This window comes from Macaca mulatta, chromosome 8 (genome assembly GCF_049350105.2).
Source record: "Macaca mulatta isolate MMU2019108-1 chromosome 8, T2T-MMU8v2.0, whole genome shotgun sequence".
Lineage (NCBI taxonomy): Eukaryota > Metazoa > Chordata > Mammalia > Primates > Cercopithecidae > Macaca > Macaca mulatta.
The window spans coordinates 133793053-133814615 of record NC_133413.1 but is presented as its reverse complement, the minus strand read 5'-3'; the positions used below and the strand labels follow the sequence as shown (position 1 = coordinate 133814615).

The window sequence follows — 21563 nt, the reverse complement described above, 5'->3', positions numbered from 1 at the left end:
GTTATTAAGACCATCGTCAGTTTTAGTTAATGGCCACTCTGTTTTTTTTCAGTTCCTCGGGAAAAAAAACCTTAGGTCATTGTTGACTCCTCACATCCAGTGCATTAGCAAATTCTGTTGGCTCTACTTTCAAAATATATTCCAAGTCTGACCACTTTATATGTCCTCCAGTGTTGCCATGCTGGTTCAAGCCATAATCTCTTTCCTGGATTATTTACTTATTTATTATTATTATTTTGAGACAGAATCTTGCTCTGTCACCCAGGCTGGAGTGCAGTGGCATGATCTCAGCTTGCTGCAATTTCCGCCTCCCGGGTTCAAGTGATTCTCCTGCCTCAGCCTCCCAAGTAGCTGGGATTACAGGCACACACCACCACGCCCAGCTAATTTTTGTGTTTTTAGTAGAGCTAGTATTTCACCGCGTTGGCCAGTCTGATCTCAAACTCCCGGTCTTAGGTGATCAGCCCACCTCGACCTCCTGAAGTGCTGGGATTACAGGTGTGAGCCACCACACCTGGCTATCTTTCCTGGATTATTGTAATTCTTGATTGGCCTCCTTCCTGTTTTCTACTGTTTGATGTATATATTATGCCCCCGCCTTCCCTCAACAATCAGTTCTCTTTATGTATTTATTTACTTATTTTTGAGACAGAGTCTTGCTGTGTCACCCAGGTTAGAGTGCAGTGGCACCATCACGGCTCACTGCAGCCTCAACCTCCCGGGATCAAGTGATCCTCCCACCTCAGCCTCCTAAGTAGCTGGAACTACAGGTGCACGACACCACACCCAGCTCATTTTTAAGTTTTTTTGTAGCGATGGAGTCTCACTATGTTGCTCGAACTCCTGGACTCAAGCAATCCTTCAGTTTCAGCTTCCCAAATTGCTGGGATTAAAGACATGAACCACCATGCCCCACCAATAGTCAGTTCGTAATGCAGTGAATCTTTTTAATTTTTTATTTTTTTTGAGACAGAGTCTCACTGTGTCTCCCAGGCTGGAGTGCAGTGGCTCGATCTTGGCTCACTGTAAGCTCCACCTCCCGGGTTCACGCCATTCTCCTGCTTCAGCCTCCCCGAGTAGCTGGGACTACAGGGGCCCGCCAACACACCCGGCTAATTTAGTGTATTTTTAGTAGAGACGGGGTTTGACCATATTGGCCAAGGTGGTCTCAATCTCCTGACCTAATGATCCGCCCACCTTGGCCTCCCAAAGTGCTGGGATTACAGGCGTGAGCCACTGCGCCCAGCAAATGCCGTGAATCTTTTAAATTAAAAGTCAAAACAGTTGATCACTCAAAACCTTCTTGAGACTCCCTATTTAAGTGAAAGTCTGTAAGTTTGGGAGCAGCCCTAAGCATCCCTGCCTCCTTTATAATGACATCTTTTTCTACCCCTTTACAAAACCCACTCTTTCCCAGCCACACAGGCATAGCTACTCCTTTAATACCAGGGCCTTTCCATTTGGTATACCTCTCCTGGAAGTACTCTTCCCTTGGATATCTGCATGACCAATTCTTTTAACTTTTTTTTTTTTTACATTATTTTAAACCAAAAAACAAAACCTCAGGAGTTGTACTTTAATGTGGTCCAGAAATTGTACAAATAAATAACTCAGTCCTTATAACCTTACATGGTAGATAAGATTTTTTTTTTATATGAGAAAACCGATGCACAGAGACTTAAATAACTTGCCCAAATTCACCTTATAGTAAGCTGTGTGACTATGATTCAAATTTAGGAGTCTGTCTACCTCAAGTCTTTGCTAAAATTTCACCTTTGCAATGATGCTTACCGTAAGCACCATATTTAAAATTACAAACCACTCACCTGACATGCCTCTTTATTCTGCTTTATATTCTCCTAACACTTATCACCTTCCAACATAATCTATACTTTGGTATTTTTAAGTATTTTTCTCTCTTCCCAAATCAGAATGTAACTGCACGGGGACTTGGATTTTGACTTTTTGTTTGGCAGTGTTACCCCAGCACCTAGAACAGAACCTAGCAGGAAGTAAGTGTATATTAAATATTTGTTGTTGATTGTTGTTACTCTAAAGAGACGGAAGTCTAGCAGAGGAGACCTAACAGCAATATACAGAGATTATTTGCCATAAATCCCATATTTGTGGTATATGGTGGTTGAGCAATTAGAATGCACTCAGCTGGATGTTGTAGGGTAGAAAGGATTCCCCCCAACCCCCACCACAGTTCCCAGCAGGCATTATACCTTTTTGAGACAAAGTACTCCTTCCTTTTATACGTCAAGGTGTCTGTGTACACCAAATTATAATTTCAGTGTTACTTAGCATGGGATTTGATTAAAATAAATCAATGGTCTTTAGGGGTAATATATTCATACTGACAAGCCCATCAGTACCAAAAATGAAACATGTCTCTGTAATTGGAATATTTTCTGATTTGGGGACTTTACATTCAATACATTTGGTTGGATTTCACCTTGCTGTTTATATCAACCATGCATTTCAGAGACTTCATTCCCTGATCACCCTGATTATATTTGGATATTTCTTAGTTTCCTCAGCCATATATTTATTGACAGAGCATTTCTTAGACTAGGTTACTTTTATGGTTGGTTACATTTATTCATATTAATTCATTAACTTGAATTTTTCCTAATCTCAGGCTGACCTTTCTTTTCAGAACTTCTCCTTTCATTACCTCTGATCAGGCTGACATTATTTTCAAGTTCTGAAGTTACCTATAGTCACCTATTTATTAACTACATTCTGTTTTTACATTTTGAGTATAATGTCATTCAGCTGGGCTTATGGATTTGTGTTTTTGTTTTTTCCTGACTTATATAGGTTCCCTGAATATTGTGGTGGTGGTGTTCTAAGTTTGTTTTTTGTTGTTTTTTTAAAACTTTTATTTTCATCCTACCAACTTTATGACTTTGGATATCTTTTCTGTAGTTTCTTTTTCTTCCAGAATCAGATTAGCCATTGTCTATTTCTGTACTTTCTTTGTTTTCTAAGGTCTAAGGTTTTTTGGTTTCTGTAAATTTAGGGTTGTTTCTCATGTTGAAGAGTCACTTAAGGATATATAGTAGGGTGATTTTTGTTAATCGATGATGATCGTACATTACTTTTGGTATTTCTTTTTTTTTCCTTTTGAGACTGTGTTTTGCTTTTGTCACCCAGGCTGGAATGCAATGGCGCAATCTCGGCTCACTGCAACCTCTGCCTCGTGGATTCAGGCAATTCTTCTGCCTCAGCCTCCAGAGTAGCTGTAAGCGCCTCCCAATTACAGGCGCCTGCCGCCACACCCAGCTAATTTTTGTATTTTTAGTAGAGACAGGGTTTCGCCATGTTGGCCAGGCTGGTATCAAACTCCTGACCTCAGGTGGTCCACCTGCCTCAGCCTCCCAAAGTGCTGGGATTACAGGCATGAGCCCCTGCGCCTGGCCTACTTTTGGGTTGTTTACCTACATTTTTATTTTTCCATGTGTTAGGTAAAATAAAACATTCTTCAGTATGTAGAAGGTACTATTTTAAACATTGTTTATTTTAAAGTTTGGAAAGATACTCAAAACTCAGCATGAATATTTGTAACATATAGGAGATTTTAAAAACTTAAAGCATAACACAATACAGAAAAATGAAAAGTATACAGCTTAATGAAGTATCACAAAGCATAGATAGGGAGCTTTTGGGTGTGGCAGTGAGTGGTGCTCCCTGGAGTTGGGTGACATGTCAGTTCTGTATTCAGTCATAAGCAAGACAGGGCCCTTGATTTTAGGTTTAGAAGTTATAGCTTTGTTTGGGAGACAGTGAAGAGCCGGAAGAGGGATCTGATGAGACAGTGTTTAGGATGAATTATAGTTAAAAAATCTAGAGTTAAGGAAGACCAGTTAAAAGATTGTAATGGTAGGCTGGGCGGGTGGGTCATGCTTGTAATCCTAGCACTTTGTTTGGGAGGCCAAGGTGGGCAGATCACCTGAGATCAGGAGTTCGAGACCAGCCTGGCCAACATGGTGAAATCCCGTCTCTACTAAAAATACAAAAATTAGCCGGGCATGGCGTTGCACACCTGTAATCCAAGCTACGTGGGAGGATGAGGCAGGAGAATTGCTTGAACCCTCGAGGCGGAGGTTACAGTGAGCCGAGGTTGCACCATTACACTCCAGCCTGGGCAAGAGAGCGAGACTCTGTCTTAAAAAAAAAAAAAAAAGATTATAATGATAATAGCTACCACTTACATAGCAGTTGTTATGTGCCAGGCATAATACTTGATAGACACATATATTTCTCCTGTTTATGAACTATTGTTATCCTCATTACAAGATTCTTAGTATCTAGTATCCATATACTAAGTATTCTAGATTACTAGATCCTTAGTATATGGAGACTAGATACTAAGGATACTTAGTATATTGATATCCTTAGTATATGGATACTAAGACACCTTATGTAACTTGCACAAGATTACACGTCTCTAAGTGATGTGCCAAGAATCAAATCCTAGGCACTCTATCTCTAGAGTTTGGGTTCTTAATTAATGCATTGTTACCACATATACCAAAACAGAGAAAACTAGAGTTTAAATTAAGGTGATATTAGTAGGAATGGAGAAAAATGTCAAGAAACACAGCGCAGGATCTCTGAGAGTTGAACACAGGGAGGGAAGACAGTGTTGTTTCCAGCTAAAGAAGTGAGCAGTAGACCATTGGGAGGTTTTTTTTTTTTTGGTGATGGAGTCTAGCTGTGTTGCCCAGGCTGGACTGCAGTAATACAATCTCGGCTCACTGCAAGCTCCGTCTCCCAGGTTCATGCCATTCTCCCGCCTCAGCCTCCCGAGTAGCTGGGACTACAGACGCCTGCCACCATGCCCGGCTAATTTTTTGTATTTTTAGTAGAGACTGAGTTTTCACCGTGTTAGCCAGGATGGTCTTGATCTCCTGACCTCATGATCCGCCTGCCTCGGCCTCCCAAAGTGCTGGGATTACAGGCATGAGCCACCGTGCCCAGCCGACCATTGGGAGTTTTATGCCAGAATTGCTAAGAGGTTGGGACTGGTTATCCTTTTTTTTTTTTTTTTTTTTTTTTTGAGACGGAGTCTCGCTGTGTCGCCCAGGCTGGAGTGCAGTGGCCGGATCTCAGCTCACTGCAAGCTCTGCCTCCTGGGTTTTTATGCCATTCTCCTGCCTCAGCCTCCCGAGTAGCCGGGACTACAGGCGCCCGCCACCTCGCCCGGCTAGTTTTTTGTATTTTTTAGTAGAGACGGGGTTTCACCGTGTTAGCCAGGGTGGTCTCGAACTCCTGACCTCGTGATCCGCCCGTCTCGGCCTCCCAAAGTGCTGGGATTACAGGCTTGAGCCACCGCGCCCGGCCAAGGGGACTGGTTATCTTTGAGGATGAACAGAAAACAGCAAAGCACAGGCCGGGCGTGGTGTAATCCCAGCTATTGTGGTGGCGGGCGCCTGTAATCCCAGCTGTTTGGGAGGCTGAGGCAGGAGAATGGCATGAACCCGGGAGGCGGAGCTTGCAGTGAGCCAAGATGGTTCCACTGCACTTCAGCCTGGGTGATAGGACGAGACTCCATCTCAACAAAAAAGAAAAAGAAAACAGCAAAGCACGAAAAGAATTAAGGAGGTCTGAAGCAGTGCCTATATTTTAAAGGTGAGAAGTTGAATCATGGAACCAAGAGTATTATGTAAACCAAGGGATCGAAGCATTTTAAGAAAGTAGAGGCCAGGCACAGTGGCTCACATTTCTAATCCCAGCACTTTGGGAGGCCAAGGTGGGAGGATCACCTGAAGCCAGAAGTTCGAGACCAGCCTGAGCAACATAGTGAGACCCCCTCCCCCATCTCTAAAATAAAAAAAATAAAAATTGGCTGAGCACAGTGGCTCACACCTGTAATCCCAGCAGTTTAGGAGGCCAAGGCAGGTGGATAACTTGAACCCAGGAGTTCAAGACCACCCTGGGTAATGTGGCGAAACCCTGTCTCTACAAAAACTAGCTGGGTGTGGTGGCGCCTGCCTGTAGTCCCAGCTACTCAGGAGGCTGAGGGAGAGAATCGCTTGAACCCAGGAGGCAGAGATTGCAGTGAGCTGAGATCGTGCCGCTGCACTCACTGCACCCCTGCCTGGGCGACAGAGCAAGACTCGTCTCAAAATAATAAAATACGTAATCATTAGCCAGGCGTGGTGGCACATGCCTGTAGCCTCAGCTGCTACTGGGGAGGCGGAGGCAAGAGGATCTCTTGAGCTCAGGAAGTTGAGGCTGCAGTAAGCCATGATTGTGCCACTGTACTCCAACCTGGGTGACGGAGCAAGACTGTATCTCTGAAAATAAATAAAGAAGTGATCAGTTCTGTAGAAGTCAGTGAGGTTGAGAAAAGCCTATTGGATTTGGCTATTGGGAGATAGTTGTGAATGTACTGAAAGAGCTGTAGAGGCAGAAACTAAATTGGAGTTTACAGAGTAGGTGGTGAGGTGATGTAAACTCATGTTTAAAGACAAAGCTAAGAAAGGATATCACAAGTATAGTGTTATAACATGTATATCATTGAGTATTAGAATATACTGCTGTTTAAGTTTTCAAGGAGCCCTAAATTTGTGTTGAGTACATCCTATTTAAACCTCATTTGTTGATATTTGAATTGACTCAGACAACTGACCCCCTCCACCCCCAAACATACTTTTTAAAAAATGAATTTAAAGCTTGAATAAGCTTGGTCTTCTGTGAAAAATAACGTGGAATATTTTTATTTTGCAACTGTGTCTACTTTATGAAAACTTCTTTTTTGTCGTTCTCTTGCTGCTTTTTCTCTATGCTAATTTACTGATTCTGCAAGGTCATGAGAGACTTAAAATTTAACAAAATACTAACATTTCCTCTCTTAAAACTTCACTTTTAAAGAACTATCAGTGCTCTCAATATTTAAGTAGATTTTAGCCAAAGAATAGATGAGAATACTACATCTCTAGGTTAAAATTTCAGATTAAGTTTGTCTTCTCTGTTTTTTACTTTTTAGGAATTTTTTTCTGGTAGTGCATGTGAAAATGTGAAAAATAGAAAGTGAAAGTCCCCATCTCTGTCATCCAGTGTTACTGTTAACAGTGTTGAACTTACCTCTTGGAGATTAGATGACTTCGATTTAATACCTATGCTAGTCTTCCTTAGGAAATAAGATATATGCAAGATAATTCATGTAGAGATGTTTATAACATCAGAAAAAATTGCAGGCAACCTAAATATAATACATTCAGCAGTTTGTTAAATAGATTCATGTAATGGCTGAAATACTATTCATTAAATTTTTAGAGTAATATTTAATGACATGAAAAAATGTTGATATTGCCAGAAAAAACTTATAAAACATATATAGTATTATCTCAGTTTTTAAATCATGTAAATATGTTTGCATAGAAAAAAAATGGTTTTTGCACCAAGAGATTAAAAGAGGTTGTCTGTGGATGGCTGAAATTAAGGGTGACATTTTCATTTTCCCAGTTATAATGGGCATGTATTGCTTTTATTTTTATATTGCTTTTGTTAGAACTGTTTTTGAAAGATACAGTTAAAATTTTTTTAGTGTATACTCTATATAGGGGACTCCCCCAAAACATTTTTTTTCACCACATTGTTGAGTCTTTCTTGCTGCCTAGTGCTTATTTGGAGAGAATGACAAGGCATTCACTATGCAAATCAAAGATTCTCTTTGTCACTTACAAGATTGTCTTCCAAGTTTCTTAGGAAATGTTTTTTCCTAGTATTATCCCCACCCACCCCTTTTCTTGTTTTGTAAGGAAACAAAATCTTTTTTTATCCTCAGGAATGTGGTAGCATTTATTTTCTTTTTTAAGGTACCAAAATATACATAACATAAAATTGACCGTTTTAACCATTTTTAAGTATATAGTTCGTTAAGTACATTCACATTGTTCTGCAACCGTCAGCACCATCCAGCTCCAGAACTTTTTCATCTTCCAGAACTGAAACTGTGTACCCATTCAGAGTACTGAAACTCTGTACTCCCAGTTCCTGTCTCCTTCTAGTCCCTGACAACCACTATTCTACTTTCTGTCTCTGAATGTGACTGTTCTGTGAATCTCATATTCCTAGAGTAATCATATTTGTCTTTTTTTTTTTTTTTTTTGATATGGAGTCTCTCTCTGTTGCCCAGGCTGGAGTGCAGTGGTGCAATCTATGCTCACTGCAACCTCCGCCTCTTGGGTTCACGCCATTCTCCTGCCTCAGCCTCCCACGTAGCTGGGAGGCGCCCGCCACCGCGCCCGGCTAAATTTTTGTGTTTTTAGTAGAGACGGGGTTTCACTGTGTCAGCAAGGATGGTCTCGATCTCCTGACCTCGTGATCCGCCCGCCTTGGCCTCCCAAAGTGCTGGGATTACAGGTGTGAGCCACCGCACCCAGCCTTGTCTTTTATGACTTGCTTATTTTACTTGGTGTATCTTCAGAGTTCATCCATATTATATCATGTGTTAAAATTTCCTTTTTTTAAAAAAAGGAATGATATTCCATTGTATGGACCATGTTTCGTTGGTCTGTTCATCTGTCAATGGACACTTGGGTTGCTTCCCCTTTTGGGAATTGTGAATAATGCTGCTATGAACATGAGTGTACAAATATTTGTGCAAGTCCCTGCATTTGCTTCTTTGGCTATATACCCAAAAGTGGAATTGCTGAATCATACAGAAATTCTGTGTTTAACTTTTTGAGGAATTGCCTTACTATTTTACATTATCACCGGCAACATACAAGGATTGCAGTTTCTCTGCATCCTCACCAGCAATTGTTATTTTCTCCTTTTTTGGTGTGTGTGTGAATAGCCATCCTAATGTGTATGAAGTGTTATCTCAATGTGGTTTTGATTTGCGTTTCTCTAATGACTAGTGATGTTGAGCCTCTTTTCATGTGTTTATTGGCTATTTGTTTATCTTTGGAGAAATCTCTAGTCACATCTTTTGCTTATTTTTTAATTGTTTGCTTGTTTTGCAAAGGAGTTCTTTAAATATTCTGGAGATATATATATATATATGTGTGTGTATACATATATATAAAACCCTATATACCTTATCAGTATATGATTTGCAAATTTTTTTCCTATTCTGTAAGTTGCCTTTTCACTCCATTGATAGTGTTCTTTGTGCATAAAGGGTGCTCATTTTGATGAGGTCTAACTTAACATACTTTTATTTTGTTGTCTGTGCTTTTGGTGTCATCTAAGAAATCATTGCCAAATCCAATGCTGTTTTCTCCTAAGAGTTCCTAAATTGGTTTTTAGTTCTTTATTCTCTCATACAGTTTTAAGTTATCATCTCAACTTCCCCCTCTTTTATTTATTTCAAAGGATGTAATTTCTGTCATCTTTTGATGTTGACATTAAAAAGAATAAAACTATTATGTCAGACTTTACGTGTATCCACTGCATTCTAAAAACCAGTTAGTTGATATGTTGTGGAACATTTAAAAATAAGAACATGAGCAAACTCTTAGCAGACAAAGTTTACCTTGATTCTTTTTTTCTCTCCTTTAATTTGCATTTTCAGTCCACTTAACCCGCTGCATTTTATGTTGATGTGAAATTTTTTTCCATACAAGCCGTTTATTTGAAATGCCAACTATATGTAAGACAGTCAGTATTAGCATGCTTATCAATAACAGTAAAAAAATAGAACCAGTGAAAACCTCTGCGTAGCTGTAATGGTACTCAAAAGAGAATTGTATCCTTTAAAAATGTTTTACACAGGTGAATTCAAGTTTGGAGGTACCTAAATAAAAATACTACGTATTTCTTTAAAAACTTTTATATGCAATTAAAGTATAAACAAATCGTACAAAGTACTGGTTATGCAGGTTGTAGACGACACTTGAATAGGACATGAAATCAGTTTAAGAAAAATTTCTGAGCCTTAGAGGGCTTCTGAGTGCCAAGAAATAAAACGTTTGTGGGTGGAGTTGTTAGAATTAATGCTCTGTCAATCAAAACAACAAGAACATATTATCTACTTGGATTTGAAATGATAAAACATAGAAAGTAAGATTTTAAAAATTATTTCACTAATCTCTGTATCATTCCAATTTTGTGAGCAAGAAAAGTAAGATTTTATTAGCTCTCACATGGTTGAAGTTCCCTTACCCACCCAATTAGTTCATATATCTGTGGATGTATCGTAGTTATTGCTAAAGACAGTGCTCTCTTGAAAATGCCTGGCATGGGCCTGGCACATGGGTGCTCATTACATACTCTTCTTGCTTTCTTGCCTTTGGGATGGGGAGACACTGCACTGCAAAGGTAGCCCCTCCATTCTGAAGACATTGCTAGGAGAGAGTCTGGACTTCTACCTGTGACCAGGGTGAAGGGAAAATTCTTGCCTTGTCAGAGATGGATCAATGACTATGAAAAACCTACCCTGTGATCTTTTTCAGTCTAAGCATTAAAAGCTTCTAAAGCAAAACAAACAAGCAAAAAATCAAGACTGTGTTTTTGTGTATCAGTTCCATTGTTTTTATAAATGTAAGTATTGTTCATATAAGTAAGTAGACAGTAATGAAAGGAGTTATGCTTAGCAGTGCCACTCAGTTTTGTTTTTGTTATGCATCAAAAATCACTTGCCAAAAATAATTTTTAATGTTCTTTTAGCTTTATTAGGTCTCCTTTCAATTTTATTGAAAGCAGAGAATTGAAAACCACCTAATAAGGGAAGGTATTGCCTTTCTTTAGTCATTCAATTTTTTTTTTCTTTTTTTTGAGATGGAGTCTCGCTCTATCACGAGGCTGCAGTGCAGTGGCATGATCTCAGCTCACTGCAACCTCTGCCTCCCAGGTTCGAGCAATTCTCCTGCCTCAGCCTCCCAAGTAGCTGGGACTACAGGTGCGCGCTGCCACACCCAGCTAATTTTTGTATTTTTTGTGCAGAGGGGGTTTCACCATGTTAGCCAAAATGGTCTCTATCTCTTGACCTCGTGATCCGCCCGCCTCAACCTCCCAAAGTGCTGGGATTACAGGAATGAGCCACCACGCCCAGACTATTCATTCAATTTCTTAACACCTACACCAGTGTTTTTCTTTGGCTTTGTGAAAGTTGTTAATACCTTGAAGTGTCTACAATAGTGACATTCAGAATGGGTGAGAGATAGAACTTTCTTTTTTTATTTTATTTATTTATTTAGATTTAATTTTATTTATTTTTAAAATTATAAGTTAAATTTAAGTTCTGGGATACATGTGCAGAACGTGCAGTTCTGTTACATAGGTATATATGTGCCATGGTGGTTTGCTGCACCCATCAACCCATCATTTACATTAGGTATTTCTCCTAATGCTGTCCTTCCTCATGCCCCCCAGTCCCCAAAAGGCCCCAGTGTGTGGTGTTCCCCTCCCTGTGTCCATGTGTTCTCATTGTTCAACTCCCACTTACGAGTGAGAACATGCAGTGTTTGGTTTTCTGTTCCTGTGTTAGTTTGATGAGAATAATGACTTCCAGCTTCATCCATGTCCTGTAAAGGACATGAACTCATCCTTTTTATAGCGGCATAGCATTTCCATGGTATATATGTACCACATTGTCTTTATCCAGTCTATCATTGATGTGCACTTGGGTTGGTTCCAAGTCTTTGTTATTGTGAATAGTGCTGCAGTAAACATGTGAGTGCATGTGTTTTTATAGTAGAATGATTTATAATCCTTTGGGTATATACCCAGTAATGGGATTGCTGGGTCAAATGGTATTTTTGGTTTTAGATCCTTGAGAAATCGCCACACTGTCTTCCACAATGGTTGAACTAATTTATACTCCCACCAACAGTATAAAAGTGTGCCTATTTCTCCACATCCTCTCCAGTATCTGTTGTTTCCTGACTTAATGATCACCATTCTAACTGGTGTGAGCTGGTATCTCATTGTGGTTTTAGAACTTTCTTTTTTAAAATGGAGAAAGGCAAATGAATGGGATGCCTTGTGCCTTTTCAGGCTGATCAGTTTTAAGAAAAAGGACATGAAAGTTGATAATTTGGAAGTAGATTCCCTTTAAATATTCCTAGGAAATTGGAAATATTCCTTGGAAGTTTTCCTTGGAAAATGGAAAAAAAAAGTCGTACATTACACTACACTGATCTAAGATGTAAATATTTGTCTTAAAAATAATACACCACCCAAGGTGTAAGTATTCTTTTTTCAAACATCCTCAAATATAGGTACACTGATAAAGATGGTAACAAATCATACACATCATTTACTATTTTTGAAGTACCTATCTAATTTTTACACAGATTATTGTGGCATAAATATCCTTTTTATTGTGAACCAACCAAATATTTTGCTCAAATCAAACATAAATGCCCAGATAAAACAACATTCAACAATAGAGTAAAGCCAGTCTGGGATGTGATCCAGGGACTCAAATGTTTGGTGTTTTTTTCCTAAAGCATTGCCTGTTTTTCTAAACTGATCAGTTTTCAGAGTAGTAGGGCATAGAATTATAGAGTTGTTAGGACCTTTGACTTTGACTTCTGTCTTTGATTTGTTTGTTTGTTTATGACAGAGTCTTGCTCTGTCGCCCAGGCTGGAGTGCAGTGGCCAGATCTCAGCTCACTGCAAGCTCCGCCTCCCGGGTTCACGCCATTCTCCTGCCTCAGCCTCCCGAGTAGCTGGGACCACAGGCGCCGCCGCCACCTCGCCCAGCTAATTTTTTGTGTTTTTAGTAGAGACGGGGTTTCACCGTGTTAGCCAGGATGGTCTCGATCTCCTGACCTTGTGATCCGCCCGTCTCGGCCTCCCAAAGTGCTGGGATTACAGGCTTGAGCCACCGCGCCCGGCCTCATTTTTGTATTTTAGTAGAGACTTGGTTTCACAATGTTGGCCATGGCCAGGCTAGTCTCTTATCCTGACCTCAAGTGATCCGCCCATCTCGACCTCCCAAAGTGCTGGGATTACAGGCATGAGCAACCACGCCTGGCCCATCTTTTTTTGTTTGTTTTGTTTGTTGTTTGTATTTTAGATACCTTTGACTTACAAAAATAAGTCAATACTCTATGTGAAAATACTCTATGTGATTTCAGAGCGGTGTATGAGCTTTGCAATACTTTATGACAGAACCTCTAGATCATAAAGCAGCCCATTAGTTTCTAGTCTATTTATTGTACTAAAATGAAGTTACATAGAGCTGTATGGTTTTTACAACAGATTAACATACTTAAACAGTTTTGTTTTGTTTTGTTTTGTTTTGAGGCAGGGTTGTTGCCCAGGCTTGAGTGCAATGGCTCGATCACGGGTCACTGCAGCCTCCACCTCCCAGGCTCAAATCATCCTCCCACTTCAGTCTGCCAAGTAACTGGGACCACAGGTGTGCACCACCATGCCTGGCTAATTTTTTTGCAATTTTAGTAGAGATGGGGTTTTGCTACGTTGCCCATGTTGTTCTGTTACTTGTGAGCTCAAAGCAATCCACCTGCCTAGGTCTCCCAAAATGCTGGGATTACAGGCATGAGCCACCGTGCCCAGCCCCTAAACAGTTTTTTAATTCAGCTGTTGCATTATCTGGGTTAAACTGGGCAAAATATATAGTAATAACTCTTTTTCATTGTTCAAGCCAAAATTATAATTCTGATGGACCAGTTATTTTGAGATTGCTGCTGGTGGTTAGGTGGCAGTATTTTGGTGAGTCTGTATCTTTCTTAGGTCTTTCTAACTTCCATAGCCTTAAAATAAATGAGTACCTACTATAATAAACTATTACAACTTTTTATCAGTGGTGGAAAACTTTACTGTCAAGACTACTTTTTATAAAGTGGTTATGAACTACTTGTTATGAACTATAAACCAGTAAATTTTATTAGCTGCTTCATAGACATTGCTGATACTTGTTTATCATGAAATAGTTATTCTAGATACTAACTTGTAGTTTCTTGGGGAGATACAAAATGATTCTGCACAAAAAGCAGTTGTTACTAACTTGTAATCAGAGAATACTCTTTGGAGGAATTTAAATTGGGAGTTTTGTAAAGAAAAACTTAGATGGCTTTCTTAATTTTTCTTAAAGGATGGGTCATCAGTTAAGGAAGTTGGAACCTACCACCGGACACGTGCTTTAAGAGCTTTGAGAAAAGATGCACAGAATTCTTCAGATTCTAGTTTTGAGAAGAATGTGGAAATAACGGAGCAACTTGGTAATGGCAGGCATTTTACAAGGTAATACAAAATGGTTGAACACTAATTCAAAATAGTTTTAAAGCAGTAATTTAGGATTTGCATTTAATTTTTGAACTGTATTTTTGACTGGTCATCAAGGTTCCAGGGCCATAACATGTAGTTTATTTGAAAATAAATGATCACAAGTGAGTATTACTAAATAAAAAATTAATATGTGACTGGGTGCCGGTGGCTCACGCCTGTAATCCCAGCACTTTGGGAGGCCGAGGCAGGTGAATCACCTGAGGTCAGGAGTTCGAGACCAGCCTGACCAACATGGAGAAACCCCATCACTCCTAAAAATACAAAATTAGCTGGTGGCGCATGCCTGTAATCCCAGCTACTCGAGAGGCTGAGGCGGGAGAATCACTTGAATTCGGGAGCATTTCAGCCTGGGAAACAAGAGCGAAACTCAGTCTCAAAAAAAAAAAAAAAAATACGTGGCCAGGCACAGTGATTCACACCTGTAATCCCAGCACTTTGGGAGACCGAGGCAGACGAATCACGAGGTCAGGAGTTTGAGACCAGCCGGGCCAATATGATGAAACACCATCTCTACTAAAAAAAAAAAAAAAAAAAAAAAAAAATTACCTGGGCATGGTGGCACGCACCTGAGGTCCCAGCTACTCGGGAGGCTGAGGCAGAAGAATTGCTTGAACCCAGGAGGCAGAAGTTGCAGTGAGCTGAGATCGTGCGACTGTACTTTAGCCTGGGCAACAAAGCGAGACTCCATCTCAAAAAAAAAAAAAAATTTAATATGTACCTATTCATGCTTTTATTATTTGAAGATGATACCTGTGATACGTATGAGTACAGCTAACAAGGTTGGCTGATGTAGGATCAGTTCTCAGGTATTTGAGTATCTAAAGAGACCTTTTGTGACTATAACTTAGGTCATGATTTATGGCCTCACTTAATAGTCTATACAAAGCCTTCATTCATAATCGTAGTTCTGTTTCTGATTGCTTGCTATAAAGTTTTTTTTATCAATTCTGAGTCATTTATGAATTTCTATGTGTTGGTGTAATTTCTAAAGCAGTCTGTACATACGGTTTTTTGGTTTTGTTTTTAGTCTAATGAGGTGGCATGAAACCCATTTTAAACTCAAGAAATCAATTTTAGTGGATCAGGTAGTTTGGCTAAATTCATGGAACTGGAATATCTTTGGTTCAGGGCAAAAAGCCCTAATTAGAATAAAATTTGTTTGATGAAATAATTGTTTTGGCTGGGCACCATGGCTCACGCCTGTAATCCTAGCACTTTGGGAGGCCAAGGCAGAAGGATCACTTCAGTCGGGGAGTTTGATACCAGCCTGGGCAGCATAACGAGACCCTATCTCTACAAAAAATAAAACAATTATCTGGGCATGGTGGCACACACCTGTAGTCCCAGCTACTGTACAGGCTGAGGCAGGAGGATCACTTGAGCTGGGGAGTTCAAGGCTGCAGTGAGCTGTAATCACACCACTGAGAGTGAGGCCCTGTTTCCAAAAACAAAGAAAGAATCGTTCTTAGATTACTTATAAATAAACAATTTGTAATGACCTAGAAGACTGAAATCCTCCTGCTCTTAAATGGAATTTTGATTTTTTTTTTTTTTTTCTTTTTTTTTGAGACAGAGTCTTGCTCTGTTGCCCATGCTGGAATGCAGTGGCATGATCTCAGCTTACTGCAACCTCCGCCTCCCAGGTTCAAGCGATCCTCCTGCCTCAGCCCACCTAGTAACTGGGATTACAGGCACACACCACCATGCCCAGCTAATTTTTGTATTTTTAGTAGAGATGGGGTTTCGCCATGTTTGCCAGGCTGGTCTCGAACTCCTGACCTCAGGTGATCCACCCACCTCAGCCTCCCAAAGTGCTGGGATTATAGGCATGAGCCACCATGCCGGCCTGGAATTTTGATTCTTTTATTTTGTATGCCATATTTTCTAGATAAGCAAGGTTATGCCCTTTTGAGTTTTTAATTTTTTTCTCAGCTATTTCATCATTCTTTTAATATATATTTTTTAATTTGCATCTTATTTCATCCATTGTTTAGGGAGTGTTTTATACTGTATTTTATGAAATCAGCAGTTAAAACATACGACAATGTTTATGGGACACTAAAAAAAAAACACAGTTGCCATCAATAAGACACATTCCAATTTCGGAGATGTTAAAATGGGGGGAAATGCACAACGATGAAGTACAATATAAACTAGCCCGATATTTCTGAAATTTGAAGTCTTAAGGTTTGTTCTTCTGGGGTAAGGTAGTGGTCCATTAACTGTCTCTGAGAACTTAAAATTGTTTTTCACAATCTGAAGAAAAAAATAAACATTTTAGGCCCCCTAAATTGTTACCTTATAGAGAATTGCCATAAAATCTGAGGCCATACATTTGTGTTTACAGTTGAATTGGCACCAAGTAGTACTACTTTAGTTATCTTAGATTAATGAGATAAGAACAGAATTAGACCTGAATTCATAAATAATGCATCTGCTTCTGTATGAAAGGCAATGTGATGTGATAGCATGACATACTATTTAAATAAATGTTTGGCACACTTCCAATAAAGAGAAGTGGATGAGTTGCCTCATCATGGTACCAGCAGTATATAGTAAATATGATACACAACATGCCAAACTCAAGAGAAACTGATAGCAGTCAATACCACATTCATACACCAAATGGTTATTTCGTTTTAGCAAAACCCCTTATTACATTAATTGTTTAATGGTTTTATAGTTTTATTTGTCTAAAACTTATAGATGAACTTCTATTTAGTTTGGTTTACATAGTCATACAAAAAAATTAATGTTGGAAGTCCTGTTTTTACCTTTGAAAGGATCTGTACATTATTCAAGTTTATAAAACATTGTACTTGGCTTTATGTTAGAAAGGTTTTAAGGGCGTATAATAAAATAAATGCTTTCTATCTGGATTTAAAGAAGAATGACTTGGTATTTTTAATTAGATTACTTCTAAAATATAGAATTTCTATCCTTTTTATTAATTATTTTTTTCTTTATGAGACTATTACCTTGCTCTGTCACCCAGGCTGGAGTGTAGTGGCACGATCATGGCTCATCGTAGTCTCAACCCCCCCAGGCTCAAGTGATCCAGTGGTCCTCCCACCTCAGCCTCCCAAGTAGCTGGGACTACAAGTTTGCACCACCACACCTGGCTCTTTTTTTTTTTTTTTTTTTTTTTTTTGAGACAGAGTCTCACTCTTTGTCCAGGCTAGAGTGCAGTGGCACAATCTTGGCTCACTGCGACCTCAGCCCCCTGGCTTCAAGTGATTCTCCTGCCTCAGCCTGTGAGTAGCTGAGATTACAGGCATGCCCTACCACACCCAGCTAATTTTTGTATTTTTAGGAGAGATAGGAGTTCACCATGTTGGCCAGGCTGGTGTAGAACTCCTGACCTCAAGTGATCTGCCTGCCTTGGCCTCCCAAAGTGCTGGGATTACAGGCATGAGCCACCACACCCTGCCTCATTTTTAAATTTTTTGTAGAGATGGAGTCTCACCATGTTACCCAGGCTTGTCTTGAACTTTTTTGGGCTCAAGCAATCCGCCCTGCCTCAGCCTCCCAAAGTGCTGGCATTACAGGCACTAGCCACTGTGCCTGGCCATATTAATTTCTTAATAACAGCTTTATTGAGATATAATTTATACACCATACAATTCACAATTCTAAAGTGTACAATTCCATGGTATGTGTGTGTGTGTATTTTGTTTTTTGAGATGGAGTCTCGCTCTGTCAACCAGACTGGAGTGGAGTCTTGGCTCACTGCAACCTCTGCCTCCCAGGTTTAAGCAATTTTCCTAACTCAGCCTCCTGAGTAGCTGGGATTACAGTCATGTGCCACCATGCCCGGCTTTTTTTTTTTTTTTAGGCAGAGTTTTGCTCTTGTCGCCCAGGCTGGAGTGCAATGGCATGATCTCGGCTCACTGCAACCTCCGCCTCCCGGGTCCAAGCAATTCTCCTGCCCCAGCCTCCCGAGTAGCTGGGACATGCCACCACGTCCACGGTACAGAGTTCCTGTACAAAAATCCTCTCCCTACATTTAGGTCATTATTACAAATAGTGATGATTATTTTGCGTAATGGTAACATCAGTATCTGTTTGCATAAGGCTTATATAAAAGAGCCTACAGTATTTTTGAGTCCTTTTTCATATACTTTCCCTGTTTCTTTTTCACTGTTGTCAGCATGCCCAACTATAGAAATCTCTTTATTTCCTTCCTTTTCATTCTTTTTTTTACTCTTTGTTTTCAATCTACTTGAGGCTCAAAGACCAGAAGATCAAGATTCTTAGAGAAAGACAGAAAGATACGAGTAACTGTGTCATGAGGGCAGGATCTACATACTTACTTGATCCTGGGGCTCTTAACTAGGGTACAGTGATTATGTATAGTCTTCACAGAGGGTACACAAAACCTCTGAAGTAATGTTTAAACTTGTGTATACCATAGCTTTCATCAGATTTGCAGAGGTTGACAAAGTCCAGCTGCATATTTTTGTAAATAGTTTCCTTGGAACACTGCCATGCCCATTCATTTTGTGTGTGGCTCCTTTCACCCTGTAATGTTAGGTAACTGTGACAGAGGAGACTGTATGGCTCACAAGCTTAAAATATTTACTGCGTAGCAATTGAAGGAGAAGTTTACCAACCCTTGGAAGGTCGCTTTCCTCCTGCAGGCAAAAAGAAGGCAGTGGGGGTGGGTGGTTCAGAAAAATAGTGCTTTAGTCATTCTATTTCTAGTGTCTGAAAGGGGCCTGGTTTATAAAATGTATAGACCTCCCTCTATAAAGGGAGGAGCTCCTTTATGAGAAAAGTCTGTGAGCCTTTGAAGAAACTATAAGCCTTTACCTACTCAAAAGTTTGTTTGTTTGTTTTTTGAGATGGACCCCGTGCTCTGTTGCCCAGGCTGGAATGTAGTGATGCAATCTTGGCTCACTGCAGCCGCTGCCTCCCAGGTTCAAATGATTCTTCTGCCTCAGCCTCTTGAGTAGGTGGGACTACAGGTACCTGGCTGCCTTGTTTTTGTTTTGTTTTGTTTTGTTTAGTAGCAATGGGGTTTCACCATGTTGGCCAGGCTGGTCTTGAACTCCTGATCTCAAGTGATCCACCCACCTCAGCCTCCCAAAGTGCTGGGATAACAGGCATGAGCCATTGTGCCCAGCCAGAAGTTTTTATTTTCTTCTTAATTCTTACCTGTCTTCCAAGAGAGATGAGGAATTAGTGAAGACTTACTTTGTTAACGAGAATATATAAGTTAACTCATCTGGGAAAGATGGTTTGATTTTACTTTAAGTTGTATTTGAAATTCCACATACAAACCAGCTCACTTGCAAATGGCTTGATACATAGGTCGATTAACAGATGCAGCCTAAGTATGGAAAATTGAGTCACTAAAAACAAATTAATGGCACATACTGTTTTGCTTAGATGTTTTTTGTTTTTTCTTTTTTTTTTTTCGTGGCAGGGTCTCACTCTGTCGCCCAGGCTGGAGTGCAGTGGCGCGATCTCAGCTCACTGCAAGCTCTGCCTTGCAGGTTCACGCCATTCTCCTGCCTCAGCCTTCCCAGTAGCTGGGACTACAGGCGCCCAGCACCATGCCCGGCTAATTTTTTTGTAATTTTAGTAGAGACGGGGTTTCACCATGTTGGCCAGGATGGTCTCAATCTCCTGACCTCATGATCCGCCCGTCTTGGCCTCCCAAAGTGCTGGGATTACAGGCGTGAGCCACCGTGCCCGGCCCCCACATCTTTTTTCTAAAACTCTACTAAGCAGCCAGGTGCGGTGGCTCACGCCTGTTATTCCAGCACTTTGAGAGGCCGAGGCGGGTGCATCACGAGGTCAAGAGATCGAGACCATCTTCGCTAACACAGTGAAACCCCTGCTCTACTAAAAATACAAAAAAAAATTAGCCGGGCATGGTGGCGGGCGCCTGTAGTCGCAGCTACTCAGGGAGGCTGAGGCAGGAGAATGGTGTGAACCCGGGAGGTGGAGCTTGCAGTGAGCCGAGATCATGCCACTGCACTCCAGCCTGGATGACAGAGCGAGACTCCGTCTCAAAAAAAAAGATGAGGGGGATACTTTTTTATAGAGCTTGGAAGATGTTTCCAATTCACAGATTGTGTTTGCCAGTTTGTAGATGGAATAGATCATTTACAAATGGGACTATTTCTACATGTGAGTGAAAATCATGCATATAAAGATTGTAGCCAGCAGGTGTTTTTAAAAGACAATTAACATATCACTAAGAGGCATTAGTTGTGTTTATAGTAATAAATTTCTCAAGGATATGGGACCATTATACCCTTGTGTCGTAAAACAGGTCTTGATTTTGCTCGGTTTAGTTCAATGTTTAGTTCAGCTCTACTTAAATACTTAAGGATTTCATTTCATATTTCAACACGCTTTTGATATATTCTGTTTAGCTAAGAGTTATTACATATATCATTGAACTTCAAATCAGAGATCTTAGGCTTTGTTTAACTGTATTTAACCATAACTTATATAAGCATACAGATTGTCAAGCTTTTTTTTTTTTTGAAACAGGATCTCGTTCCATCGCCCAGACCAGAGTGCAATGGCGCGATCTTGGCTCATTGCAACCTCCACCTCCTGGGTTCAAGCGATTCTCCTGCCTCAGCCTCCTGAGTAGCTGGGATTACAGGCACCAGCCACCACGCCCAACGAATTTTTGTATTTTTAGTACAGACAGGTTTTCACTATGTTGGTTAGGCTGGTCTGGAGCTCCTGACCTCAGGTGATTCACCCACCTCGGCCTCCTAAAGTGCTGAGATTACAGGCGTGAACTACCTTGCCTGGCCTATTTTTTTCAGTATATTTTAAGTTTTTAGGTGTCTTAGTATTTGTTCTCCAGGCTGATTTAACTTTTTGTCTTGTTTGTAGTGTTATGGAATATAAGAAATACAGTTATGTCAGTTATAGCCAGGTATGGTGGCTCATGCCTATAATCCTAGCACTTTGGGAGGCTAGGGTGGGAGAATTGCTTGAGGCGAGGAGTTCAAGACCAACCTGGACAAAAAAGCGAGACCTCTCCATCTCTACAAAAAATGTTAAAAGTTAGCTGGGTGTAGTGAGGCATGCCTGTAGTTCTACTACTGGAGAGGCTGAGGTGGGAGGATTGCTTGAGCCCAGCAGTTTGGGGCTGTAGTAAGTCATGATTGTGCCACTGCACTCCTGTTGGACGATGGAGTGAAATCCCATCTAAATAAATAAATAAAAATAAAGTTATGTCAACTGTTTTGAATTCATCTCATTTTTTAAAATATAGGCAGTTGGCCAGACAGCAGGCTGATAAAAAAAAAGAAGAGCGCAGAGAAGGTAAGTACTGTTAAAGGCATTTCAGATCTTAAAATATGTAATTA

The 21563-nt window shown here is 40.3% G+C and overlaps 1 protein-coding gene across 3 annotated transcripts in view; it reads left to right on the top strand.

Moving 5' to 3' along the window:
- Window positions 1-21563, top strand: part of ATAD2 (ATPase family AAA domain containing 2) — a 98567-nt gene that overhangs the window by 23612 nt on the left and 53392 nt on the right. For all 3 annotated transcript variants that reach the window (XM_028852900.2, XM_077944007.1, XM_002808487.4), the window contains 2 exons: window positions 14027-14175; window positions 21470-21519. Coding sequence is in view for 1 of the 3 variants with exons in the window: in XM_002808487.4 (XP_002808533.2) it covers window positions 14027-14175; window positions 21470-21519 (199 nt within the window). In the remaining 2 variants the exon portion in view is untranslated. The remainder of the gene's footprint in view (window positions 1-14026; window positions 14176-21469; window positions 21520-21563) is intronic.